Here is a 26,764-nt window from a genome sequence, read left to right as displayed (position 1 = left end):
ACATTCACAAGAGGTTTCTTTATTTCTACAGTACATGAGAAAACACTGTGGAGCTGCACACTCTCTCAGATCTACCGACAACACTAAGAGAGAGATTGGGAGAGGTTCCACTTGGGCCTCCTGCAAGAGCTAAAAATGGCACGTTCTCTTAAAACTATATATATACGTATCATAACAATCTATTCTAACCCTTAATAAACTGCACTGCTGCTACAATCAATTTCACAGCTCCATCTGCATTTCCCTAAAACACCAATAACACTGGACTACACTGCAGAGTTGTAACACACTACCACACACCCCCTCCGCAAAATAAGAATAGCAGCATTGGGCTACTTTGCAGGACTTGCATAACCCATACTTTCTCAGCCACAGCCCTGCCTCCTGCAATATGGGTATAATAATGACGAACTTTATCTCACACATTGTCAAGGTAGTTTAAAAATGTTTATAAACTCAGGAAAAATATTAACAAGAAACTGAGTGAGAAAGAGCATGGACTCCTGTGTTTTCTGCTCCCTTTTGTTTTTTTGGTAGACACACAGCAGGATACTCCTGGATATCTAAATTTGTGTTTATGAGGCTGCAATTACTTCCTAATAGGGAAGACCCCCCCAAAGGCTTAACATACACAGAAGGGTTAACAGACCCAGATAGTAGATGTGTTAACCGTTGCTGTGCCTTCATGCATTGGCTAAAAACACTAAAAGGTGGGAGCTGGTTAGTTTCTCACAAAATGAATAGGCAGAATAGTAGCTTTACATTTTGCCTCATATCTTGGGTTCTACAAAGGCTAGAGATTTGCTTTTTTTAATGAAAGCTGGCAATCTGAAGATTATGGTTCATCCCCAGAGGATCAATTTCCCCTCCTTGCGCCACCCTGTGATGTTCATGAGCATGGATGAAATTTGGAATGGCTATCCTCATAATGTGACAGTTAGCCATCTCTCCTTTCCTTTATGTTCTCTTTCAGCACTTTCCCAGCCTTCCTGAGTGAAAGCATAGGGTTTTTAAGTGCTTTCACATATCAACATACCATAGTCCAATCCTATGCATGTTTAGCAGGGGCAGGTGGGGGAGGTGGCTTAATCCACAAAAAGCCAATGTACATAAGGAGTGTATCTTCCCTTGTGATTCTGGGACTGGCAGGGATTGTCCTCTCAAGCAATACTCCCAGCTTCCCAGATGGGGGATGTTCCTGTGTTCTCCCCACACCTCACCTCACCTGTGGGCTGGAAAACAACTCACTGGTTCACTTTAAATTAAATCAGCCAGGGGCCCATGCCAGGTGAAACAGGATGGGAAGTCAGTGATTTCCATAGTCACACAGTCAGTGAGGGATGCTTTACGAGGCAGGCACTTGCACAGGCTACCCAACCCAAGGCCAAACAGGCTGCGGTGTTGCCTGGCTGGGCCTGCCAGAAAGGCAGCCTCACTGCCCCTTCCAGGTCCACATTCTACCATTTGCAATGCAGCCAGTTTCAACTGAGCTCAGTGGAATCCCACCCCACCCTCACCCCAGATTTAATTTACTGACCTGCCGTGATTAGACTTTGCCTTCCTGTGTTGCAGGGAACTGGAATTAGATGAAGCAGGCATGTGCAGCATAAGGTACCGTTGCCACTCTCAGAATGGAGGTACTTTGGAGTGAAGGAACGTGGTCATGCTACTGCTTGCTACTAACTCTTTGCCTTGCAAGGAGTTGCTCTTGCAAGACCAGTTAAACTCAAGGGCATCCCCTGCTCCCATGTACTGACATCCTGCCCTGTCCTGAGCCTTGCTGGTGTACCTGGAAACTGAAAGTAGAGATAGATGGGGCAGGCGCAGCACTAGTTGCTGCTCTCAGGATGATGTTATTACTAGAGTTGGGGGCGGGGGCAGTTGCACTCCCTTGCCCCCACGAGCAGATGCTCATGCTGGGTGTGGTGTTGCAGTTAAAAAAGAAGTTATAAGAGTTATGCACACTCTTCCTGCAAATAGCATACTTCCTACATCACAACAGAAAAGACGTGTGTGTAAGATTTATGAGATTCACTTGTCTAACTTGATATTCTATGTAAGTCCCTGTGAACACTTTTTAGAGGGGAAGACGCTCTGGCCTACACATTCAGTGAAATATAAATAATTAAGTAATCCAGGTGTGCTCAAAATCAGTACATTTTCCAACCCTACAATGCCAAGATGCTCCATTTCTTGGAGTCTCTTAAAAATCTGTGAAACAGATTGTTTTCAAAACTTGCATTATTGATCTGTACAAACATACAGTTATTCACATGTAACATTCAACATATGTGCAATCTATGTAGAATGTCCACAGACTCCGGATCTATACACATGTAATTTTATTCACGTATAATGGAACATACATGTGTTCATAACACAGGTTTCTAGATGATAGCCCAGTATGCTTTTGCCCATTGAAGGGCATTCCTTCACCTGGAAGAACCTATAACAGAATACTGTAACCCTTGCATTGCTGCTGCATTCAAGCTTATTGATTAACAAACAGTAGAAATAAGGAATCTGGATCTTGAGTAAATGGATTCCCGTTTTTAATTTAAGCAATTGCTCATAAATGTACTGCTGCTAATCAACAGAGAAATAATTCCTAATGTGTTTAGCTTGCATAGGACTGTGCTCTCTGGAAAAGTTACTAGTTCTACCCTATTATAAACATAAGTAGCCCATATGTATAGATTAAAAAAAATCTACCCATCAAGAACATCACTATGAAACTTTGAAAACTGAATAAAAACACTAGTGAAAGTCAAAAATATTTGCTGGGAAAAAGTTAGTAAGGAGGAGAAACGAGGGATGGAACCAATAGGAACAATTCAGAAAAGTATATAATTTAAGTCTCCAAGCAAAACAAAACAAACAAACATTGGAGAAGTTCTGCTGCTGCTGCACACCCCTAGGGTGGAATGCAGCTATAGGCCTCAGCCTGTCATTCTCTGCCCTCAAAGCTACTGCTAGATGAATGTTGCATGAGGGCATTTGGCTGTAGTTCTCTCTTCCACTGTCTTTTCTAGTGGGTACATTTTTATTTGTGCTCTCCCTGTGGCCTCCCCAATCTCTCTCCTCTTACAGATCTCCCTCAATATTGCCTCACAAAAAGCCTCCTCCTCAGAATCTCCCCTGTCTGCTCCCCAGGCCAAAAAGAGTTGACCTCTAGGAATCTTGCGTGGGAGGAGGAAGTTAAAGCCTCCCTACCCCTTCATGCTAGGATCCCAGTCAATGTAGTAATGTGTGACCTTGTGAGATCACATTCCATAACTAATGGAATAGGTATTGCACTAGATTCTCTCTGCAACAGAGAATTCCTCTGAAAAAATTGGAATACTGTCAGCATTCTAGCTTCAGAATGAAACTGAGCATGTACAAGATAACTGCCACCAATGACTGCCATAGGCTTTAATGGGGAAATAAAACCTTAATAACTTTTGAACTGCTGCTCAGACCTTCTCCAAACCAATGAATGATTGCCTTCCTTGAGAAGCCTAAATAAAGTACATCAGTAGTTTTCATCAAAATTTGACCAAAATATGTGATATGCCGGTCCATAAATTAGAGTAAAAAGGGTAAATGTGTCAATTTTCAGCACGTTTTAACTTTTTGTACCTGTGGCAATTGGTTTGACACAATTGTACCCAGGCCCTCATAATCACTTGCAATAGGTTTAAAGCTATGTTTGGCAGTGCTATTTGCATCTTTTGCTGTCCTTGGGCCAAGATGGAAGCAGTAAATGTTTAGAATGACACAGTAAAGCTTTCAAAGGGAAATGGAAAAGATTTAGACTGGATGTTAGGAAGTACTCTCCAACTGTAAGGCTGCAATCCTATGTGCATTTACTCAAAGGATTTAATTCCAAATAAACATGTATCAAATGAAGATATTAGTCAGAGGAAGTCTTAAAAGTTGGTTAGCCAAGCATTTTGTTGGATTAACCATTTGCATGAATACATTCACTTGTCGAGGCAGGACATTTTATAGCAGAAACTTGAGGCTTTCCTAGAAGCTGACAAATCTGAACTTTAATCTTAAGGGCTATGGTGTGATAGCTCTGATCCAGAGCCAGTACCAAGGTATTCTGTCTGTGATCCAGTTTGGACATCACGGTGGCAATTCTGGGGTTGTTTAACCCAGGAATTGCTGTGTTTGAGCACTGTGCACAAGCAACTTCCTATTTCAATCCAAGACCTGGGCTGTTTTATGATGTCCGAACCCAGAACATCTGGGTTGTTTGAGTTAACTCTGGCTTGTTTAGCCACAAACAATCCAGTTTCTGGGTTCAGATGTCATGAAACAATCCAGGAATGGGGTTGTTTTCTGGGTTGTTGATTAAAACCAGAAGCGGCTCACACACAGTGCTCGTCCCCAGCAATTCCTGGGTTAAACAACCCAGGAACTGCCACCATGATGAACTAACTGGGTCTCTATGTAAGAGATGAGGAAAGGGGGAATAGGCCTGCAACTGAGAAAAAGACATACTTGTATTTGCTGCTCTCTCTTTTTTTTGCTACCCTAAATCAGGGAAGTTATGCATTTGAGCAAAGGAGAGGGACAACGCATGGTACTGAAGAGTTAATTGAAAAGAATCAAAAAGTAAAAGACTGGCGAAATGGAGAACCATTGTTGGTGTGTGTGTGTGGGGGACACTGAGAGTTTTCCTGGTGTTTTGCCATAATCACTCCATTTTTTCAGTATAGTGGTGCAGCAGTCAGCCAGACACAACTGATTATTTTTAGAAATTCACAAAATAGCAGGGGGAGAGACTTGTGTCAGGCCAACAATCATGAGATGAAGCTCATGCAATTGACATGTTAGTCTGTGCGCGAGAGGCGGAAAGCTGGGGCAAAGTAAAAGAAAGGGGGAACCTCGAGGGGAAACATTTGGATCTGCGGAGAGGAGTGTACTGACTGCATATTTTTTGATCTATCAACTCTAGATCCTCTCCAGGAGCATACCCAAGAGTCCACCAGCAGAGATGAGGGCTTATAGACCGCTGACAAAGCTAATTTGTTCCAGCTTCTGCAAGGGGGCAAGCTGTGCGGCTCCATCCTAAACCTGTTTACTTACTCTGTATTCACTCCTACTGAGCTCAATGGAATTTCCGTCCTCCTCTTAAGTAGGGGGAGAAAGTAGGGAGCCCTTTTCTCCAGCTCTTGTTTCCAGCATTCTGCGCTGAAAATACAAAGACCCTGGGACTTTAAAGGAAAGAAAGAGGGGGCTGAGAAGGCCGCCTCTCAGTTCCTTTGTAACCGAGCGATTGGTTGGTTCCACTGGACGGGAATGGGGAGGGGTTACTTAATCTGATGTCATAAGCCTACAAGTGGGGGAAGGAGTTATTTATAGAGGCGACGAGCAGCCGTGAGGAAGCCTGGTGAGTCGCAGGGAGAAAGCGAGAGCCGCGCGGTGGCGTATTTTATTTTCCTCCGCGCGGGCGGCCTGGTTTTGAGGACCGGGGCGGGGGGGATCACACGCGCGTGCTCCGGCAGGAAGAGCGAGCGTTTTCTCGCAAGCCGGCGCGGCGCCGCTTTAACCACCTCGTTTCCTCCGCTTATTGTTTAGCGCCCCGCTCGATTGCTTACTCGCCGTCCTCCGTATCCTCCTCGACCGTAGAAAAAAGAAAAAAGCGGGACGTGATGGATCCGTGTCACACTGAGGAGACCGGCCCAGAGATCCCCGGCCTTGGTGAGTGGGCTCCGCCGATTGGCAGAGCGGCGGAGCGACCGAGAGAGGAAGAAGCCTGCGGCCTAGCGACCGTTAAGGCCGTTGCTGCGGGTTTTCGAGGGCTGGCGCAGACCGGGGGGCGGGGCCTTGATTCCGACGCCGCGATCCGTCGCTGTCTGCCTATGTAAGCTCCCTCCCCCCGTTTGCCCGTGAGTGCGGGGGGGAGCATGGACTGGCTCCCCCTCCCCTTCTCATCGCTCCCCGGGTTATTGTGAGGTTTCACTCCTTCCCCCGCTTCCTTCTCAGCCCCCCCTTTCTTTTGACCACGTCCTGCCTCCGCCATTGTGGTGGGTGTTGCCTAGACTGCGCGCTGCGCTCTCGGCGGCCATTCCGAGGCCTAGGTGGCAGCGAGCGTGGCTCGTAGGCCGCAGCGGAAGGGAACGGTTGTTATTAACTTGGCCTTAGGCCTCTTTCGCCTGCCTTCTCCCCCCCCCGGGGGGGTCAACGGAGAGAGTAATAAAACTCGCGCGAGGACAGCGATAAAGGATCGCGTTATGGAGGGGGAGAGGCAGGAAGTTCTTTCTATTTGCATTGTGGAAATCCCCGAAATGGAGGGGAGCGTAACACGTGACCGAAGGCAGTACGGAGACGATGCGAGCGGGTGACGCTAGAGTGGGTTGAAGTCCTCTTCTCCCCCAGCTCTGCACAACGCAGTGACCTACGCTCGATGTTTTTTAAAGACGGCCTCTTCCTGTGTTGTCAGAACGCTCAAAAGGAAACTTTGCCACCATTTTTATCTGGCCTTAAAAGAACTGATTCTAATGCGATCTGTGCTAGTGGTGGCCGCGAAGGCGCCATGGCACGTGGCTTTCCCGGAAAGTCTGGTCTTTTGAAAACTGCCTGATTCTTTTTGTCTGGGAACAGCTTTAAATCGAAGTTGGCAGGGATCCCTTGTCTTAAAATATTCTAACTGGCTCAGGGTTACATAGCTACGGAAGGCAGACCTGAGAGCTCACTTTAGTCAGGTTTCTACTTAAAAGACTTAAAATGAAAAATACTTTTCTTAGTTAGCTATTGAAATGACTAGTTCCTCTTTGTCCCTTAATATTTTAAGGCTCTAATGGTGCAATCCTATGCATACCTCAACAGAAATGACTAGTTTCTCTTGCTCCCTTAATATTTTAAGGACACAATCCTATCCAGATAGGAGGCTGCTTATTTTCTGCCCTGCATTTTCAGCTAGACAGTGTAGCTGCGGGAGGGCGGAGCAGGGGAGGAGTCTGCTGTATGACAGTGTTGTACAGGCATTTCCCGCTGCCCCAGAATGCCCCTTTTTGGCTGCTCCGCACTCCTCTTGCAAGTGTGGAGGATGGGGCTGTTCCGCACTGCCTCCAAGGCAGTGCAGAAATGGGGAGAGGTCAGTTCCCGGATAACACTATATCCTGTGGCCATCTAGCTGCTGTCTAGCAGCCATAGGTTTGCTCCCTAAGTCTCTCAGGGGGTAATCCTATGCAGGTTTAGGCAGAAAAAAAGTCCTACAACTCCCAATATTCCCCAGCCAGCTGTGCAGGCTGAGGAATGCTGGGAGTTATAGGACTATTTTCCTGTCTAAGCCTGCATAGGATTGCACTCTAAAACATGCTCTCTAGTGAGCACGGGATCACAAAGTAAATACTATTGGACACTTTAAGTTGCTTCTAAATAATGCAGAGGATTAGCTTAAAGTACCATAAGTTCTTATAATTCCATGTTTCTGAACTTCAGTGTTTCTCCATAGTCTAAAGGACCAGAAAAAGTTCTGTGATAAAGGCTTAAGAAAATCTGAAATGCACTCAAGCTGCCAGGGCAATATGCTTTCAATCCACCTTTCATTAACACACTGGGCTGGGTTCATGGTATGTTTCCCCATCCCCATGAGAGATCCTGATCTTCAACTTTGTCCCTGCAAGCACATGGCCAACATTCAGCTGGAAATTGCCATTGCATGGTGGTGCTGCTCTCATGAAGGAGACATTCCTTGCACAAATTGGTTCTAGATGAAAACAGTATAGACATCTGCAGTTACAAAATGTTTATTGTAGGAAAAGCATCTTTAAAACACCAAAGCAAGATATACAACTGGACATAAGCATTGTAACAACCTATTGTTCAGACACTCCCAGTAGCAAGATTACACCAAGTTTGTATCACTGAATGAGATGGTGTGAATGGTCATTTCCTTCAGAGAAACCCAAACCACAAGATGAGTTGTCTCTTGAAACAATCCCAGTGTCTTGAGTAACTACTTTATACACGCATGTGTTAACTTTTTAGTTCTGTTATGTAGCAACCTCTCCCCTATGTACAAACAGAAAAACAGTAAGAGACTCCTTGCTATGGAAGTGGTTTGTATGCAGTAGATAAAGTGGCAGTTTTACAAGTGTCCTCAGAGCAGTATCACAAGTTGCTAAGTAGTCACAAAAGCCTTGACCTGTGAAAACAAGACACAAACAGGTGTCGAAGGCAATTCCGATCAGAAACCTAGGGCAAACAAGATGTGCACATTCATTAAACAATTGCATGCTGGGTTGCCTATAAAGCAGAGGTGGAGAAGTTCTCTTCAGAGGTAAAACTGAGTGCAGGAGTAGGAACCCAAACCATCCTCTTCCCTGCTCTGTCTCTATGCACTCCTAGTAGGTTTCTCCTAGCTCAGGTCTCATAACCAAAACTGATCTGATCCAGGCTAAGGGGAAATAGGTTCAGCACCAGGGGATGTGGATTGGGTCTTGCTCCAGTCTTGTGCCCTGTTTCCTCTTTAAACTAATCCCCTCATCTTCACTTGATAAGCAAACCAGCAGGCACATGTTTGATAAACATGCATATACCTAGTTTGGCTTAATGTTCAACATTGTGAATGAACTTTGGGGTTACACAAACCTAACCCTCAGTGGACAATATTCATGGCGGTATTTTTTGATAGACTGACTTGTGTGCATTTGAGAATTCAGGCTTTAATTTAATGACTTTGTGTGAGCTCATGTGCACATAAAATACTAGCCAAATATGTTGCAAAAGACAGTCAAGGGTGTTTAGACAGGCAGCCTTTGTCAGTAGAACTGACATTCAAGTACTAGGGCTTAACTGGATTGCAGAGCAGACTGTAAACAGTAGCAGTTTAAGGATAGCCCTACTAGAAAAGGCCACTTGAAGAGAGGACAGACAGCTTCAGGACACTCAAGTGAGACCCTTGTGAAGTGTGTCTAACTACAAAGTGCAGGTTGAACTAAACCCAGTAGCATATGGGTTTAAAAATCATGTGGGGTGAAACAAGGGGAAAGGATACTTACTTTTTCTAATAAGTACTCTTGTTTTATTTCATCATTTTTGAAATCTTCATTAACATCTAAAACCAAAATGGGTATGGCTCTCAGGTTGTCAAAATCCACCCTACAAAACAAAATTAGTTTGTACTGTAAGTATACTTTAGTCTACCTCTTCAGTAGGAGAGTCACCTTGCCTTATTTTTCCAGTAGTAATTAAGCATCTCACTGTCTCAAATGAGTAGCTATTTGTGGAATACATTTGACCTAGACAGTGATGCATTCACCAGGGCTTAAGTGCAATGGCGCATAGTTCAGTTTCCTAATATTGGGTGTTAACTTGGGAGTAATCCCCAGTGACTTGAATAGAACTTCCTACTATGGCATCTTACATTTGTTAATCCTGCATTAGTTTATAAATTGTAATGTTTGAGGGAATTATAGCTTACAGACGCTTCTAGTCAAAAGTACAACTTGAAAGACCTATGGCTCCTATCAAACTTCTGAGCTAACAAGAACCTTGTTTTGCATTTACCCACACTTTACTTGCACTTATCACTTGTCCCAGAATTTTGCAGTGTAGGCACATGATAGAATAATTTTGACTACTAGGTTGAACTATAATGCTTGGCTGAACTTTATGTTGAAGACCTGTATAATGTGTTGGTTGTAACTAACAACAGAACTCCTGGATGCATCTTGTTTCTTCTGGGTCTCCTAAAGCACTTATATGTAGTGTGTAGCCTTCACTGTGCTACAAATTAACATTTTCACCATTCTGGTGTGGCATTCTGTAAGAGATGTTGCTTAAGGGGGGAAATGACAGTAATGTAACCTAGGCTAAACACATTCTAGCATACCAGCTGAATTGTAATAGAGCCTTTATATGCAGTTATAAGATTAAATTCAAGGCTTTAGTTATATTACCTGCCCTCCGCATAACATTGTCAAAGGTGTAAACATTACTTACTTCATTGTCCTCTCATGTAGCCAGATTTCATGTTTATAGTGAAGGTTTTCTAGATATTCCAATTGAATTCCTTGTTCTTCTTCTCTTCCTCTACGCTGCAGCCTTTCCATGCACTTCTGTGGTTTTTAAATGCCAAAATAGAACATTAAGCATGCAGAATGGTTATTATGGAAAGGGCTCTCAACTGCATCTAACTAGTCTCATCTACAGTGGGTACTCCATACCTTTATACCTACATGGAATTGTATACTTTATGTAGAAATGATGCCAATTGATCAATATTTTGCCTTTAAAATTACTAGAATAACTACCTAGGTGTACTTGATTCCTAAACTTTGCATGTAGGGGTTCCACTGATTTCAGAACCTCTTGTTGATTGGCTTAAACATGGCCTAACACCCTGAGGCAAAGCATGCTAGCATGTTCTGTTAAAATCAGTTGAATTTACTTCCAGGTAAATAGGCTTAGGACTGCAGCTGTAATGAATAGTAAATTTGCTTGATGGGTAAATGGATTGCAGGCTCTTGATTCTCATTGCATCTAAAAGCTCCTAACTTAGAATAAGAGATTGAAGTTATAGCACTATTACCAAACTTAAGACTGAAATGCCTCTGCTCAATAGTAATACTTATTTTAACAAGTTTGGGATTTTTTTTGCTCACATTCTGCACTTAAATGGATATCCTAATAGTAGAATGTTTAAAACTAACAGTTGAGTCCTCATTGTTGTCTCTTGGCAACAATGAGTATTGATATGGAATCTCTAGACAACAGAATGACAGTCAAAAGGTTTGTGCTCTAGATTTCGGCTTGCCTCTGGACTACAATTGCTCTAAGTAAGTAGGATATAATGTTGTATATATATAACTTAAATGAAGCATCAACTTATTTGTGACACTTTTATATTGCCCATCAACCAAGTCCCCTGGGCAGTTAACAAGGAGAAAAGTTGCAGTTTTATGTATGTGGATTTACAAGATGTCCCATGTTTACTGTTGAAGACAAAAGTTGCTGCTGTTTCATGTGTGTTGATCTAAAATGATAAGATTGTGACCTGGCCATCTTTAACCACAATGTATTACATAACCTCAGTAACTGCATTGTGACAAATCCAACTTAGCAAATAGCTACAGCCTAGATCCAGAACCCCATATGGTCACATCTAATTTTGTTCATACAAGGAAACTCTTCCAGTGTTTTCATCCAGGTTGCACTGGAAAGACCCCTGACCTTCAAAAGCATCCTTTTGGGACACAAGTCTGAAAGTTTCAGTCATCATACACTCTTTGGATGCCATCAAAATGTGTCAAACTTAGGTTTAGTTCAGGATTATACATATACATTATGGATATGAGAGATCCATATGAATTTCCGCACTCCTAATTTTGGTATCAGTATTGTATCTAAAACTGTAGCTAGCTCTGTGAGAAGGGGGAGCGAAGCATACCTCAGGAGTTGTCCGGAGGTAGATAATACCATCTAGCTCCAGGTTGGTCTCAAATTGGTTGAGAAGCCATGCATGCCAGTCCTGATAAATTGCCCACTCTGTTTCATTTATGTCTCCTGATTCAAATGAGTTAGAAGCAAACACATACCTATAATAAAAAGGTTATTGCTTATAAATAGATACAATGTACTTGGAAAAAGCTTCAGAATGTTATATATGGCTGAGTTGCAATCCTATATATGCTTAAGTAGTCCCACTGAACACAGTGAGACTTTCAACCAAGTAAACATTCCTAGAATTGGCCTGCAAGGTATTGGGTTGCACTCTTAATACTACTTTCTGAAGATAAAATGAGCACATATTGAAACTTAAAATACTTCCAAAACTCATACTGTATCAAGTCTGGCAAGTGAGCATAGCTCTACTGAAACTAGTGATTTTGTGGATTAGATCTGAAAAATGCAAGATAAAACTAGGAATTTCTTAAATGAGAATCTGAAGAAGCATTGCGATCAAATGTAGATGTAGCTATGCATTCACACATGACCACTTAAAAATGGGGAACTCATTAACTGGGAATTCTTGGGAAATGTAGAATACTTGTAGCCACTCAAAAAGTTTGCTTCTAAAAGTCTGAGATAAGGATTCACTGTACTACTTACATCTCAGATTACTATTTCTGATCCCGGCTTGGTACTTCACAAGGCATGCATGCTCTTACCTATCACTGTAGACTGATCTCTCAAAAAACTGCACAGGATGTTCTGCTTCATGTAGTTTAGCAGAAGCCGGTTTTAATTGTGCTTTAACTCTACTCAAACAGGCATAAGTCTGGAACGTATAGGCCCATCTTGTAGGCTTGCTGTACAACATTTGAAGTAGGTTTCCCCCACTCTTTTGAGATGTTGAAAGCTCCTGATGATAAAAATAGAAGTCTGTTAGACATTACTCAGTCACTTGGTTTTCAGTGTGTCAAAGATCTATATTGCCCATCTGTTGTAGGAAAAAAATAAATATTCAGGATGGCCCAGAAGTGTAAAGCACCCTTAATTACACTGACAACTTCAGCACTTGCGCTATTGTAACTATCTTTAGACCTCGGTGACTCATACCTATGTCTAATCCTGAAATCATAAGTCATGCTGGCCTTTTTATTTAGCTGGATTTTTAGTATAGGTTAACTATACATCTCTCCCCCCACCCCCATCACTGTAGTACAACTGTTAGCACTTACTTCACACTCATTTTCAGATGTCTGAATGTTGCACCACTTGGCAATTGGTTCAGGAATTATTTCCCACTCATCGCTATATTTTTCTAGTAGATGGACAAATGTGGACTTTCCTGCAGCTGTGAAGAAAATGAGGCACCTTTGGGGCTAGGCATTAGTAGCATTATAGCAAGGAACACTATCTTCTGGTACATGGCTACCTTCAAAATCTCCGGTCTTTACTCGTACTATGTTTTCTCACTTGCATCCTCGTTACTTCTTCCTCCCCAAGACCCTGCGTTTATGTTTTGTTTTGATTTTAAACCCCCCAAAGGACCAAATAATGGATTGAATAGCATAGTATGTTATGTGAGCAAACCAGTATCAAGTATGAGAAGTTTCAGCCTCTGATAATACTTGTCTCTGCACAACTTCAAGTGGAGTGTGCAGCATGATTTGGGGCAGCTGTAAGTAGTCTCATTTGTAGTGACCTGCCTGAAAAACTTCAGGTTTTGTTGAGGCAGAATGACTTGTCTAGTTAAGTAATTTTAGAACGAACGTTACAGAAGTGCATAGTGTGAATCAAGAGCTAAAGTCTGATCTGTTACCTTATTTTTGGTGACAGCAAGGAGTGCCTGACTGTTTATGAAGTGACTTTTTATCAGAGGTTGCTTAGCGGTAGCTTAGAGGCACTGGAGAGTACAAAGTTTTCCTGCCCCAAGTTTAAATGCGAGTTCGTTAAGTCCCGCCAAACCGGGGGGGGGGGGGGCAATTCTCCGTCCTAATGGAGCCCTTATAATCAATAAGCCTCCATTGGACAGGACGCTTCACTTTTTTGCCCCCAGTCCCTTGCGGGCGTTAACAAAAAGGATTCAAAGGTGCTGCTCTCTGAGCTAGCAAAGCTCACTCACCGATGTTCCCTTCAATCGAGACTTTCTTCAAGCGTTTCTGGAAGCTGCGGTCCAGCGAAGTGGCTGGGCTGAGGCAGAGGCGCTTGGAAGGGGGATACATGGCAAACGTCTTAGTCTTCTGAGCTCCTGGGAGGAAATGCGCGCGTTCCTCCCGCGCCTTCACCTCGATTCAAGAATCCCGCCTCTGGTCGGCCAATCCACAGCGGCGGCCAGCCTCTGCCCTTGCCCCTCCCCTTCTGTCTCAGTTGCCAAAGACGGCCTGTTCCCGCTTTGGGGAACTGCCATCCACCCTTCCTATAGCAGGCGGTGGTCTCGGCCGACGCCTTGCAAACTGGCCGCCACCTTTTCGCGCCCCTCCATCCTCGGAACCAGACACAATTTGTCTGCCTCTAGCCAGGTTGGACTGTTGTGAGCTAGATTACATGGGGGATTTTGGAACAACGGTTAATCTATTAATCTTTTCATATGGATTGAAATCTCATCTTAGAAAAAAAAAATTTGCGGTGTTTTTATATCCAGGATGCTAAGCATACTGACCGATCCTAAGCCCACGAAATCAGTGGTCTAAAACTACCCTTATTACATAGAAGTGGACTAACTTGGAAGGAAGATCTAAGGAACTCAGTTGGGGCTTAGTTCCCCGTAAATATCGCTGGGGCTGAGGTATTCTGTAAAACCCTTTATCCCCGTATTTCATTATAGGGCTATGGCTGTTCTTTAGACGTATCTCCAGGCGCGTTTCGTCTGGGTAAAATCTAAGTACACTTTAGTAATAAAGTGTACTTGGTATGTATTTAGTATGTATTTAGTATGTGTAAGTAATACTAAACACAGTTTTGTGGCTTTGTTCTTGGACGCATGCGTACAGTATCTCGAGACCTCCCATCGAGCGGTTGTGCTTTCTGGGGGCGACGTTGGTTGTGGTAGAAAGTGTGTTGTGAGGGAGGGGAGAATGCTCGATCTTATGCAATTTTACCCCAAAGTAAGTTCTGTTCAGTTCAGTGGGGACTTACTCCCAAGTAAGAAGGCGTTGGGATTGCGCTGGGGTGGAGAGGACGCTGCTGCTGTTAGAGGGCATGCGTAGGTGGTGCTTAAAGGCGGTGGGGGAGGGGAATCGGCAGACTATGCAGCGCGTGCGTGATGAGGGAGCATATGTGTGCGCATGCGTCCTGGCTTCCATTTTCGGCCACGCCGCGCCAGACTTTAGAAGCAGGTGAGCCCGCTCGTAGTTTAGTAGCCGTTAGTCTCGGTCTCGCTGTTCTAAGGTCTTCGCGTAGGCCCGCGGTCCTGCTGCACAGCTGTCTCTTTTCCGGGTTGCTGTCGGCGGTTGAGGCCTGTTCTTTTTGAGGCGGAGTCGGCACCAGGCCCAGCCCCGAGCAGAAACGCAATACCCGCTCGGCGCCATTTCCTAAGAACGTACCGCCGCCGCCCGGCTGTTCTGTGGAGAGGCGAAGTGACTCTTAAAACCGCCCGCGCTGCCCCGGACGAAGATTTCTGTTGCTATGTGTAGGTGGGGTAGAGGGCGGGCGGCAAATCTTCGGGGGAGGGGGAGGAAGGGTGTGTGGGGTTTCCGATCTTCTGCCCCACTCAGTGTGGCGATGCCTTTGTCTGCCCCGTAGCAACAGAAGGCGAAACTGAGACTACGCTCACTTCCAGCATGATGTTGAATACTGAAGGCGGCGAGGGTTATGTCGTAAAAGTGCGTGGGCTGCCCTGGTCCTGCTCTGCGGATGAAGTACAGAGGTTTTTCTCTGGTAAGACACGTCTGTGGGTGGTTTTTCCCACGCCTTTTGAACACTTTCCAACTAGCTCCTCCTGTGTGGGCATGAGACTGCAGGGCGCAGGCCTCTGTTGTTCGTCTTCGAAATATAAAGCTGCTGTAGAGTTCTTTCTCCCCCACTGTCCCCCTATTTTATGTTACAGGTTAGGTTAAATCTATTGCCTAGCATTGGGGAAGTAGTAAGGTGCACATTTTAAAGTACTTCTGAGTACACTACCCTGTGGTAAGAGGAGCAGCTGCTTCATTATTGTTGTGGTTTAAAATATATAGAAGTTTAAGACTTAGTCGTATCAAGTCTGTATTTAAAATAAGTATGAAAGACTGCATTGCATAGAACTATAAAGAAATAAGAATTACAATTGATGGCACTGAGATCTATGTAGAAATAATGGAACCAAAACTCACATCTATTCCTTGTTCTTGTCTCCTAGTTTCTCTCCATGCCCAGTTTAGATTGTTAATCGATGGCAAGTTTTGTGAAGCACCATGTACACTGATCATGTACCTTTCATACCCTGGGATAAAAATACTTCAGAAATAGTTTGAGTGACCTCTACTGAAACTAAAGTGCATGTTTCCAGATTGCACCACTGAACTAAGCCTTTGCACACTTGAACTCAGTGGCATTTCTGACAGTGGTCATGTCTATTAGTGTGTGTTAACTTGTTCTCCCACTTTTTCTTAGAATGCAAAATACTAAATGGATCTTCAGGGGTCCGTTTTATCTACACAAGGGAAGGACGACCAAGTGGAGAAGCATTTGTTGAATTGGAAACTGAAGAAGATGTGAAGTTGGCATTGAAAAAAGACAGAGAAACAATGGGACACAGATACGTTGAAGGTTTGGATTGAATTGACATAGTAACAAACTAAATAGCTTTTGATTTGGGTGGAGTTTAGATGCATGACTTTTTCTGTGTGTATGTTACTGTGAAACTGTTCTCCAAATGATTGTCGTGCATTAACCTTTTGTGCCAAATTCCAAAATTCATTAATTCTAAGTGCCTCTTGCAGTCTTCAAGTCAAACAACGTTGAAATGGATTGGGTTCTGAAGCATACTGGTCCTAACAGCCCTGATACTGCTAATGATGGTTTTGTACGTCTTAGAGGACTTCCATTTGGTTGTAGCAAGGAAGAAATTGTTCAGTTTTTCTCAGGTATGTGGGGTATAAGTCCTAGCTATAGCTGTGGGTAAAACTAGAATTCTAGTGACACTGAAATAATGCCCAGCAGCACTAGTAAAAAAAAGCCATGCTTAAACTGCCAATCTTGAATGGTTTGTGCTTTAGGTATTTTAAAAGATAAAGTAATAGCTTAAGTTATTTTCCATTTGTTTGCCTCCAGAATTTCAAGTATCGACTAAAACTTGGCACCAGTCTAACCATGCAAAGTTTGAGGTTTGGTTGACACATTAACAAAGTAGATATTGATAGACTGGAGGGAAAGTTACCTTTTTAATCCTTCCACTCTACTCAGCCAAGTGTTTAGAATGCTTACCTGATTTTTGATATGAGTGTCTAGAACAGCTTCTCCCAACCTGGTGCCCTCCAGGTGTCTTGGACTTCAAATCCCATCAGTTCCAGCCAACATGGTCAGGAATGCTGGGAGTTGTAGTCCAAAGCATCTGGAGGGTACCAGGTTGGGGAAGGCTGGTAATATAATCATAGCTTGGTTGAAAGGGTGAAATGAAACCTTGGAGTAACTCTAAAATCAACAGTTGGCAATACCTTTATTAGGACCAACCGAGATGTCCACTAAACATCATCAGGTTGGATGTTATGCAAAGTGTGGGGAGGAAGCGGTGCGGGGGAAGAAAAAAAAAATTAGTCTTGATGTAGTCCTAGGGTCTCCAGGGTTAATTGTCCCAAGGTTGAATTAGTCTCTGCCAGGTGCTGCACGTATCGGGTTACATTGCCCAACTGGATTTTGGAGTCTCCTTTTCTGTACCCGAACTGGTACCTTTCGCTTTTTATTTACTCTGGATTAGGTGGTAGTACCTCTTATTGACAGTTGTAGTAAGAATACAGAAGATATGTATCTGCCCTGTATGTTTATAAATACAGGTTAGCTTCAAGATTTGGCATGTTTTACAATTGTTTGCTTTATAAAAACTGATTTGGAGCTGAAGTATTGCTTGTGCATATGAGAAACGAGGATTAGATTAAAGCAAATATAAAAGTCATCAGAATGTTTCAAATGTATTGCAATAGTCCAGATAAGTTTGAATGTATTCTGTTGAATTATGGTGATGAGATCAACTTGCATAATTTTAGATTTTATTTAAAAAGCCTATTCCTAAGTTGTGTTTTTTTTACCAATCTTAATTGTGTGCATATACAGATGTTTGAATTGAGTGTTTATGACAATGCAAATCCTTGATTTCATTACTAGAGCTGTTAAATATTTTGCATGAAATCCTCTTTGAGTCTGCTAGTTAGAACTTGTTATGATCTTTCGAATTGATCTTGCTGTATTTTTTATAATCTATAGAATTTATCTTGCTGTGTTTTTACAAAGAAACGAATAGATAAAATGATTTATTTTTAGTAAAAATTGCTTTAATGTTTTTCTTAACATATTCTGCACTATATGGAAATGTTAATTAAGTGCTGCAGAAATGTCCTTTATACAAGCAGGCTCAGTTAAGAATCTGTCAGATAGTATATGTGATAAGTGTTTTGTGTTGACATGTTTCTGTTATAGTGTTAATAGTATGGTATGCTGATTCTAAATTTAAAGTATAACTTCTGGTGTATTTTAAAGCTATAAGAAAATCATGATTGGGCTTGTGATGTTAATATTACCCCCCTACTGGGGTTATTTGTCCTTGGGTTGAAGGGTTGGAAATCGTGCCAAATGGGATAACATTGCCGGTGGACTTCCAGGGGAGGAGTACGGGGGAGGCCTTCGTGCAGTTTGCTTCACAGGAAATAGCTGAAAAGGCTCTAAAGAAACACAAGGAAAGAATAGGGCACAGGTGGGGATGGATGGTTGGTTGGATATGTCGCTCTTCTTATGGTAAACTGTTGTTAAATCCATATTCTCTCTTCTCAAATGCTCACCTCACAATATGTAATATCATACCCTACTAACACCTCCAATTTTATCATAAAATGTTAATTTTTTCTTACATATGTGCAGGCTGGCTGAAGTGCTAGTTCTGTTATTTCCTTGATCACTCAAGGCTGTTAATTTTGAACAAGTTAAGATATTTAAGGAAGTTGAGAGACTATGGCTTTAAGTTTCTCTAATAGCACCAATTATGCCTCTAGTTCTAAAGACACTTAGTATCTTATTACCATAAGAAAATGTGATTACTAAACTTGTTCTATACATTAATGTAACATTTTCTTGTATAATTTTTCACATAAAAGTTATAACTTCCAAAAATGTCACAAAGGGTTTTATTCTAAGTTTTGTGACTTATTAATTGAAGCATGCATCTTTTGTCTATGCTAATTTGCCATGCAAATGCATAGGATGGGCTCATGAGCCCATAAAGCTTTTTGGAGTGTATTGATGGGTTAAAATTCTGGCGGAGGCTAGCTTTTTAACCCTCCTGCATATTGCCATATGAGCAAAATATGGGTGCTGTTGAGTGGACTTGTGTCCCTCCAGAACATGTTCTGATTATTCAAAAGCTAAATTAGTTTGCTCTCCCTAACCCATAAGGTTGGGATACCTTAATGAGCACACACAACCTCAAACTGATTTATTGAATTAGCCTTGGATGATTATTTATTATTATAAACTAAAAATTCTGGCTTAAAATTGCCAGTTCCAAGGCTATGATTTTAGAATGTATTACTCTATGTGTAATTCAGTGTGCAAGTTCTAAAAAACTCAACTAGCTTTATGTGTATGAACCTTCTAGGTACATTGAAATCTTCAAGAGCAGCAGAGCAGAAGTGCGCACTCATTATGATCCTCCTCGCAAATTAATGGCCATGCAAAGGCCAGGTCCTTATGACCGGCCAGGTGTGGGAAGAGGCTATAACAGCCTTGGTAGAGGAAGTGGTTTTGAAAGAATGAGACGTGGTGCTTATGGTGGAGGTAAATATACAAAGCTTTCTTATGCTTCAAAAATTGCCTGCAATGAATGTACTATTAAAAGATTCATTTCAACATATTTTACATTATGGTTTGCAGGCTATGGTGGTTATGATGACTACAATGGATATAATGATGGCTATGGCTTTGGATCTGATAGATTTGGAAGAGGTAAGTATTCTTGATTAGGGCGAATGAGGCAACTCATTCTACATACAAAAGATTTAGAATGGACTCTCCTTTCTACAGGAATGTCAGATCACAGATATGGTGATGGATCCTCTACTTTCCAAAGCACAACTGGTCACTGTGTACATATGAGAGGATTACCTTACAGAGCTACAGAGAATGACATCTACAATGTAAGTTACTGTTTTGGCTGGCTTATACTTGGTTGATGTGTTCTCCTCACAATTGCTTGTATTTAGAGAACATTGTTTGAGAATTTTTCTCATAAGTTAATGATGGCATCTATCTAATGTTCTCTACCTAGTTCTTCTCGCCTCTTAATCCTGTAAGAGTACACATTGAAATTGGACCTGATGGCCGAGTAACAGGGGAGGCAGATGTTGAGTTTGCTACTCATGAGGATGCTGTTGCTGCAATGTCCAAAGACAAAGCAAATATGCGTAAGTTAAGCACTCACTCTACAGAAGTGCGTACGCTCCTTTCTCTATAGAGTAAAACAAATCATTTGTCCATATTGGTCTTGCCTCTAACATCGTGGAAATTTGGTGGGGGATGATATAAGTTTAAGTTTCAGCATTGAACAAGTCTTGGGTTTTGTATCAAGATAACGAAGTTCTTGTATGGTATGTGAGGTAATTTGACCTGTGTTTGTGTATTCAGAGCATTACTATCTTTTTGTTTCCTTAGAACACCGATATGTAGAACTCTTCTTGAATTCTACAGCCGGAGGGAGTGGTGGTGCATATGGCAGTCAGATGATGGGAGCAATGGGTATGTGTAAGCAATTCAGTTTCATGTTAAGTGTTGCTGCTACTTAACAAAGTTGGCTAATTTTATACAGTTCCTGCTTATTCTAAGTGGCCTAAAACTGAAATTCAACATTCTGTCTTAATCACAGTCAAGGAAACGGAAGGGGTAGTTCAAGATTGGAACACTAACACATTGGCAGGTATATAAACCTTTTAGGTATACATTCAAACAATTAGGCTGTTAAATAAATAAATGCGTGTGTTGTATGAGTGGTTTCCAGGGCGGGGAGTGATAACATATTGGGTGTGGAGAAATAGATGCTTTCTCTTCATTGTATTACTATAGTTCCTTTCTGAGAAGGGGTTATTGATATGGGATAAGGGGTGGAATTACACTAGCAACAATTGTCACAGTAGTCATTCCCTTTACTGATGTCTTGTTAAACCACTGGCCCAAATTTGGGTGTCTGGGTTTCAGTATTGTATAGAAGTAATAATTTCAGAAGCTGGGTGCTTGTGTTGAGTTTTGTTCTTAAAGCGGTAGTGGGTTTCATCTGTTTGGGGTGTGTGTGCTGCTTTTATAGCACTTTGCAGAATGGCTTGGATTTTGTGCTTTACAAGATAAGATTAAGTTAAAAAAGCAAACTTCATATTCTCAACTGCAAAAAAGTTTTGCAGAGATGTGAAATAAGTGAGCTAACCAAATAGGGCTATGCATAATTTTGTTTTTTATAAATGTAGAAAGATGTTCTGTAAAATTATTAGTCACTTGATATGGAAGGCTGACATTCTGTTGCAAATTGGCATCTCCCTTGAGTTTTAAGCCACACATATGAAATGGCTTGTGTCGTGTTAGCATACAAAGGCTGTGCAAGCAGCAAAATATCTAGCTCCAGAGTTCCAAATACCACTTCAGATGTTGTCAATACATTTGAAATGACTGTACAGTAACTTGACTAAGGAATACATATACCATATTCAGATATATATAACAAAGTCAGTACCCTGCACCTAACTGAATGGTTCATATAACTGAATTCAGATGCCACAAGAATGAACGTGGTTATTAGGACACTGTCTGCAAATCCTTCCCCTAGCAACAAAGGAAAAACTAGCAGTAGTATTTTCAAATTAGAGATCCAGGTTTACAATAAAATAGGAGCAGACTTGCCCTTTTTAGGTAGCATGTAGTGCATAGGTTCTTTATAAAAGATGGTGGTAGTCAAGGTCTTAACATGCATATCCTTAACTTGAAAGGAAGCCAATCCAGTTATGGTGGTCCAGCTAACCAACAGTTGAGTGGGGGTTATGGAGGAGGCTATGGTGGCCAAAGCAGCATGAGCGGATATGGTAAGATGTTTTTATTAGTCTTAGATGGGTGTGTATTGGAGTTACATAGCCATTGTATGCAAGGATGAACTTGCTTTGGCAAATAATTAACTTCAAATACTTTGAGATTATTCAGGCTTTTGGTTTCAGCTACCTTTTAGAAGGAAAACTAGAAAATGAGACTAGAGCAGCAAGAAAAATTTCCTGATAGCCACTGATCAAGCAAAGATTTTTTTAATCTAATGATTTGAAAAGCAATGTGCATTAGACTGCAGTAGAGGGAGGGCATGCAGATGTTCTAGAACTTGCTTTGCACATTCTTTACAAAAGATCTGAGAAACTGGTTTGCAGTTGGCTTCATAGAATTTTTAATTTGTGATTACCTAAGAGGAAGTTTGTCTTTTTAATAGTACAGGATTATGCAAGGTGGTATAAGAGGGATAACTTCGGGTGGCAGGGGAGTGTGTTGCCATGTCTGTAAAGAGGACTATACTTTTGCACTAAATTGTCTAACCTGTTATCTACCTTAGGTAACCAGAGTGCAATGAACAGCAGCTACTATAGTAGTGGCAATCGTGCATCCATGGGAGTGAATGGCATGGCTGGAATGTCTAACATGTCCAACATGAGTGGTGGCTGGGGAATGTAACTGGTCTCCTAATTTTTGGTCAACTTTTTTAAGAAAACAAAACAAAAAACTAAGTTTAACAGTTTTGCAATACAAGCTTGTGATTTATGCTTTACTTGTAAGTGAAATCAGGATCATTTTAAAACATTCAGGTTCAGTATTTTTGAATATGCTGAAACATTCATCTAGGGTGTGAGTCAAGTAAAGAAGTTCCTGTTAAACAATTTTCAGCTTTTTTCCAGTTTTTGTTGTAGGAGTGTATTTGAGCAGTAAGCGTATTTAGGTTAAAGCTGTTTCAATTATGTTAAATGTTGCTCTTATACCATGTAACACCAAACACTGTTCTCAGTGCATGTTCAGGAACATGCTTTTTTGTACAAACAAGATAATAGGAGCTGTGTTGGAAACTCAAGTGAACATTTGGCATGTTAGTTCTAGTTTTTCTTTTTTAATATCTTGTAAGGCACATTTAAGCTTTTTAAGTTAATGGGGAAATGTGAGATGCAATACAGCTACCTTTAGGATTTTGGTCTTGGTGTTCGTATGAAATCTGAGGCCTTGATTTAATCTTTCATTGTATTGTGATTTACTTTTAGGTGTATTGCGCTAAGTGAAACTTGTTAAAATAAAACTTCCTTTTAAAAACTGGAATTTCTCTTGATTTAAGCAAAGCACTATGTTGCCAGAAACTATTCTGAAACACTAATTGCCTCCACCAGTTTAGTTACCTAATATTACGGAGTCTGACATAGCTTCATATTGAAGACTTCAGATTCAGGTAGAGTAGTGTTTCGGCAGAGCTTGGTGGTAACCCATGGACTGGAGTTTGATCAAGAATAGACATTCTACTGTTATGGTGATAGCAGTATCTGATCTTTGTCCAGCATTATCCTCTATCTGAAATGTTCATAGCTCTTAGGGAACATGAGACAGCTTTGAGAAGTTTTATCTCTTCTCTCACCAACCCCTCAGCCATGAGACTATGGCACAGTAATAATGTAACTTACAAATACGTTTTTAAAGCCCAGCAAAACTGGTTGATTTAAAATGCTTTCCCATCTTCAAATGTTGGCCAGACAGCAGAGAACACCCAGTTCTTAGTTATTGCTGATCCCAATACTCAAGAGCGAAGTAAAAACCTGAATGTCACATGCCAGAACATGTTTCTGATTTATCTATAGTCCACTGAGACAAGGGGGCACAATTGCAACTATATAATTATTTCTATAACACCCAAAACAGCCCTCAATTTTCAAATCCCTGTCCAAATGGCTGGAGATGGGGAGGAATAAGCTGGACCCTGACAAGACCAAGGTACTTTTGGTGGGAGACAAGAGGAGGCTGGGGGATGTTGACCTAGGGTATGGTTACCTTGAAAGACCAGGTCCGCAGCCTGGGGGTTGTTTTAGACTCCCAGCTGTCCATGGAGGCTCAGGTGTCAGTTGTGAGCCGGACAGTGCTGTACCAACTCCATCTGATAATGGCGGCTGTGCCCCTACCTTCCTGCTCATCTGCTGTCATCGGTAGTACATGCCCTGGTCTCTCGTCTAGACTACTATAATACGCTGTATGTGGGGTTACCCTTGATGGTTTGGAAGCTGCAGCTGGTACAGAACGCGGTGGCTTGCCCGATTAAAGACAGCTGCCGGCATGATCACATCACTCTGGTGCTGAAGGAGTTGCATTGGTTACCAGTTGTTTCCCAGGCCAAATTCAAGGTGTTGGTTTTGACCTTTAAAACCCCATATGGTTCCGGCCCAGCCTATCTTAAGGAGCACCTCCAGCAACACCAGACAGGCTGCTCAACAAGATCAGCCTCAGATGGCTGCCTCTGTCCCATCAGGCAAGACAGCTAGGCTGGTGAGGATGAGGGAAGAAGGTCTTCTCTGTGGTGGCCCCCACTCAAACTCCCTAGGGAAATCTGCCATGCCCCCTCTTTAATGAGCTGCCACACATTAAAAATGTTCAGGCAGGCATTTGGGGTGGGTTAGGGTATTTTTTAGAAATATGATATAATGTAGAATGTTTTAAAACTGTTGTATTGCTGTACATCGCCCAGAGTGGCCGGCTGACCGGCCAGATGGGCAATTAAGAAATTTAAATGTTAAAGCTCATATAAACAATCACATGTAACTAAACTAATAGTAGTACTAAATAGAACTCAAGCACAACACTTGTCTTTGATACAGGCCTGTAACAAAAATTTTAGAGGACAATATGTTTGGGATGTTTTGGTGTGTTTAAGCTAAGAGCAGTTATGTGTGAGTGCACTTGGTAATGCTTGCCTGAACATTTTTAATGTGTGGCAGAAGCTCATTAAAGAGGGGGCATAGCAGATTTCCCTAGGGAGTTCCAGAGTGGGGGCCACCAGAGAGAAGGCCTTCCCTCATCCTCACCAGCCTAGCTGTCTTGGCTGATGGGAGAGAGGCGGCCATCCGAGGCTGATCTTGTCACATTTCTACTTTTCATCCATCATAACATGTTCCATCCTGAAAGAAAATATTTAGATAGAAATATCTGTATTCAATTTGTTTATAATCAAGGTTCCAGTGAGAAGAAACATGTAGCACTATCCAATGATCAGAAGAATGTTGAGAAGTACTTGCCTGAAAAAGGAAAGGTTGCTCCTGTGCAAGCACCGAGTCATTGCTGACTCCTAGAGGGACGCCGCTTTCACTGGTGTTTTCATGGCAGACTGTAGCAGGGTGGTTTGCCATTGTCTTTCCCCAGACTACCTTTCCCCCAGCAAGCTGGGTACTCAATTTACCAACCTCGGAAGGATGGAAGGCTGAGTCGACCTGAGCTGGCTACCTGGGACCCGGCTTCCGCTGGGATCAAACTCGGGTCGTGGGGAGAGTTTCAGTTGCAATACTGCCGCCTACCACTCTGGCACATGAGGCTCAACTTGCCTGAAGCTGCTGGTAATAACACCATATTTACTGCACAGCACACACAATAGGAGGTGATAAGAAAAGTAAGGTAGCCTTATAAGGAGAAAAGTTATCTGAGGCATTGTATGCAACAAAGTTGTGTATATTTGGATGTGTAGTAAGAAACAAAATTAAAGCCCTACTCAAAAGACATTTTACCTGTCTGCAGGAGCTTTATTGCTCATACTAGTGTTAAGGTCACTAGTTATGACTAGTCCTTCAGCTCCTTCCCATTCAAACATGCCAGTATTTCTCTACATTCTTAAATGTGATATCCTTTCCTGCCCCTCTGTTTGCATTCTGACTCTAGGAACATACCAATTATTCCAAATGTCAGTTCTTTCCAACTCTCTTGACCCATTATAATCTGGCTTCTGATCACTCTCTGACTGCAATTGTCCTTGCAAAAGTCTCCGATATTGTCAAATCTATCGTTCTAAGTCTGTATTCCATCTTAGTTGAGCTGCCTGCTGTATACTTGAGCATGGTCTTACTCCATGAATCCTATGCCAGGACTGAACTTTTTAGCTTCGGGCTGTGCAGACATTCCAGACATCTTGGTAGAGATTGTTTTTTTCCTTGCTGCTAGCAGTAGTGGGGAAAGCGATTCATCAGGATTGCAGGCGGATAAGTGATCTGGATACAGATCTCCCTTTCAACAAGAAAAGGCTGATCTGTACTGGATTATTGGGAGAGTGAACTTGGTGATGAGGTGGGGGCAGGTCAGGTGCCCCCAGGTTGTGCACTGCTGTTCTACATCTTAGATCACTATTAAACATGGTTTGTTTCTTAGGATTGCTCAGTCTTACTGCAGCTGCCCCATTCTTTCCCCCTATCTACTGGGTTCTGGTCTTGGCATCCTGTTTGGTATCCAAGAGCGGGTATTCCCTTTGAGTTCACCCCTCCCACTGGGTGACAGGCAGGGTCCAATAAAAAATATCCTCTCCAAGGGGAGGAGCTACCCATCTTCCCAGACCAGTCTTGTCTAGTGACAGGACAACAGGTTTTTTCAGAGCTCTAGAAGCTCAGCAGTAGTTTTAACTTTTTGACAGGGTTTTTTCCTCCCCAAATATTTCCTCCTTTTCCTTCCCCTTCCATCTTAACAGCCAGGGCTGTGGTTGGTGTTCACTGTTTTCACTAGAGGTGGTTTTAGCTGCATTGTTTCCTAGTGAGGGAGGGCCACATGGACAGGCTGTCGGAGATTTACCTCACAGCATCTTGCAAGCTAGGCTGGCCTAACCAGGTACGCGTGCCCCCTAGGTGCATGTGGAAGTACCTTGTGTGCTGACTGGGAGGAGGCTGGACTGTCAGGTTGACTTTGCTGTCCTTATTTGCCTCAGATCCGGCGGGCCTGATGCGCACAGCCCCACCCATCCCTGATAGGAGGGAGTGTGGCTCTTGGGTCTATTTTCTTTTTTGGCATGCAAGCCAGACCTTCATTGCCTGGTCCCTCGCTCACTCTAATTGGGAAGAGGCTGGGCCTTGGGTTGGCACAATTTGTAAGGCGTGGAGGACACCAAACCACCGCTCACCCATGCTTTCCCTAACTAGGAAGAGAGGGTCATTGTGTTTTTTTCACCTTCGGGGGTGCATAGGCG

At 42.4% G+C, this 26,764-nt stretch overlaps 3 protein-coding genes across 15 annotated transcripts in view; 1 reads left to right on the top strand and 2 right to left on the bottom strand.

Moving 5' to 3' along the window:
- The window catches only part of CANX (calnexin), a 67,337-nt gene extending 62,154 nt beyond the window's left edge, over positions 1 to 5,183 (bottom strand). For 3 of the 5 annotated variants that reach the window (XM_084839103.1, XM_084839102.1, XM_084839109.1), the window contains exon 1: positions 5,080 to 5,183. The gene's annotated coding sequence lies outside the window, so the exon portion shown is untranslated. Of the gene's footprint in view, positions 1 to 1,537; positions 1,797 to 5,079 lie in introns of those variants that run through there. The other 2 variants (XM_084839106.1, XM_084839111.1) reach the window with 2 other exon arrangements.
- Positions 5,184 to 5,334: 151 nt separating this feature from the next.
- Positions 5,335 to 22,881, top strand: HNRNPH1 (heterogeneous nuclear ribonucleoprotein H1). 8 transcript variants are annotated; one of them, XM_084839126.1, is made up of 14 exons: positions 5,335 to 5,383; positions 5,572 to 5,694; positions 15,136 to 15,264; positions 15,976 to 16,131; positions 16,305 to 16,448; positions 18,130 to 18,268; positions 19,166 to 19,344; positions 19,441 to 19,512; positions 19,591 to 19,703; positions 19,835 to 19,970; positions 20,218 to 20,301; positions 20,429 to 20,479; positions 21,537 to 21,629; positions 22,139 to 22,881. In XM_084839126.1, exons 2-14 carry the CDS (start codon positions 5,646 to 5,648, stop codon positions 22,255 to 22,257), a joined length of 1,464 nt encoding a protein of 487 aa, XP_084695252.1. In that variant the 5' UTR covers positions 5,335 to 5,383; positions 5,572 to 5,645; the 3' UTR covers positions 22,258 to 22,881. The 8 variants fall into 8 exon arrangements, with proteins under 8 accessions (XP_084695252.1, XP_084695250.1, XP_084695251.1 ...); XM_084839124.1 differs by having other exon boundaries at positions 19,570 to 19,703; XM_084839125.1 differs by having other exon boundaries at positions 15,130 to 15,264.
- On the bottom strand, positions 7,730 to 13,696 carry LOC146354504 (deoxycytidine kinase 2). Of its 2 annotated transcripts, XM_084839136.1 has the most exons (7): positions 13,511 to 13,696; positions 12,624 to 12,739; positions 12,111 to 12,304; positions 11,390 to 11,537; positions 9,943 to 10,058; positions 9,000 to 9,099; positions 7,730 to 8,143 (listed from the first exon to the last, which is right to left on the bottom strand). In XM_084839136.1, the coding sequence occupies exons 1-7, from the start codon at positions 13,608 to 13,610 to the stop codon at positions 8,120 to 8,122; spliced, it is 798 nt and encodes a 265-aa protein (XP_084695262.1). In that variant the 5' UTR covers positions 13,611 to 13,696; the 3' UTR covers positions 7,730 to 8,119. The 2 variants fall into 2 exon arrangements, with proteins under 2 accessions (XP_084695262.1, XP_084695261.1); XM_084839135.1 differs by lacking the exon at positions 7,730 to 8,143 and having other exon boundaries at positions 8,834 to 9,099.
- Positions 22,882 to 26,764: the final 3,883 nt, after the last annotated feature.

The sequence above is a fragment of the Heloderma suspectum genome, chromosome 2 (assembly GCF_057233095.1).
Source record: "Heloderma suspectum isolate Gila_16-S chromosome 2, 16-S_ref, whole genome shotgun sequence".
Taxonomy (NCBI): Eukaryota; Metazoa; Chordata; class Lepidosauria; order Squamata; family Helodermatidae; genus Heloderma; species Heloderma suspectum.
Note: the sequence above shows the minus strand (reverse complement) of the source record. Positions and strands in the feature narration are given on the sequence as shown.

What these genes read in the sequence shown, in the direction of transcription:
- HNRNPH1 (XM_084839123.1), top strand. Translation starts at nt 5,646, where the DNA reads ATGGATCCGTGTCACACTGAGGAGACCGGCCCAGAGATCCCCGGCCTT. An exon ending in AATTGTTCAGTTTTTCTCAG is followed by an intron (nt 16,449 to 18,129) that starts GTATGTGGGGTA and finishes CTTGGGTTGAAG; the next exon opens with GGTTGGAAATCGTGCCAAAT. An exon ending in ATCTGATAGATTTGGAAGAG is followed by an intron (nt 19,513 to 19,569) that starts GTAAGTATTCTT and finishes CAAAAGATTTAG; the next exon opens with AATGGACTCTCCTTTCTACA.
- LOC146354504 (XM_084839135.1), bottom strand. Translation starts at nt 13,610, where the DNA reads ATGTATCCCCCTTCCAAGCGCCTCTGCCTCAGCCCAGCCACTTCGCTG. An exon ending in ACCTCCGGACAACTCCTGAG is followed by an intron (nt 10,059 to 11,389) that starts GTATGCTTCGCT and finishes TAAAAACCACAG; the next exon opens with AAGTGCATGGAAAGGCTGCA. An exon ending in CTACATGAGAGGACAATGAA is followed by an intron (nt 9,100 to 9,942) that starts GTAAGTAATGTT and finishes TTTGTTTTGTAG; the next exon opens with GGTGGATTTTGACAACCTGA.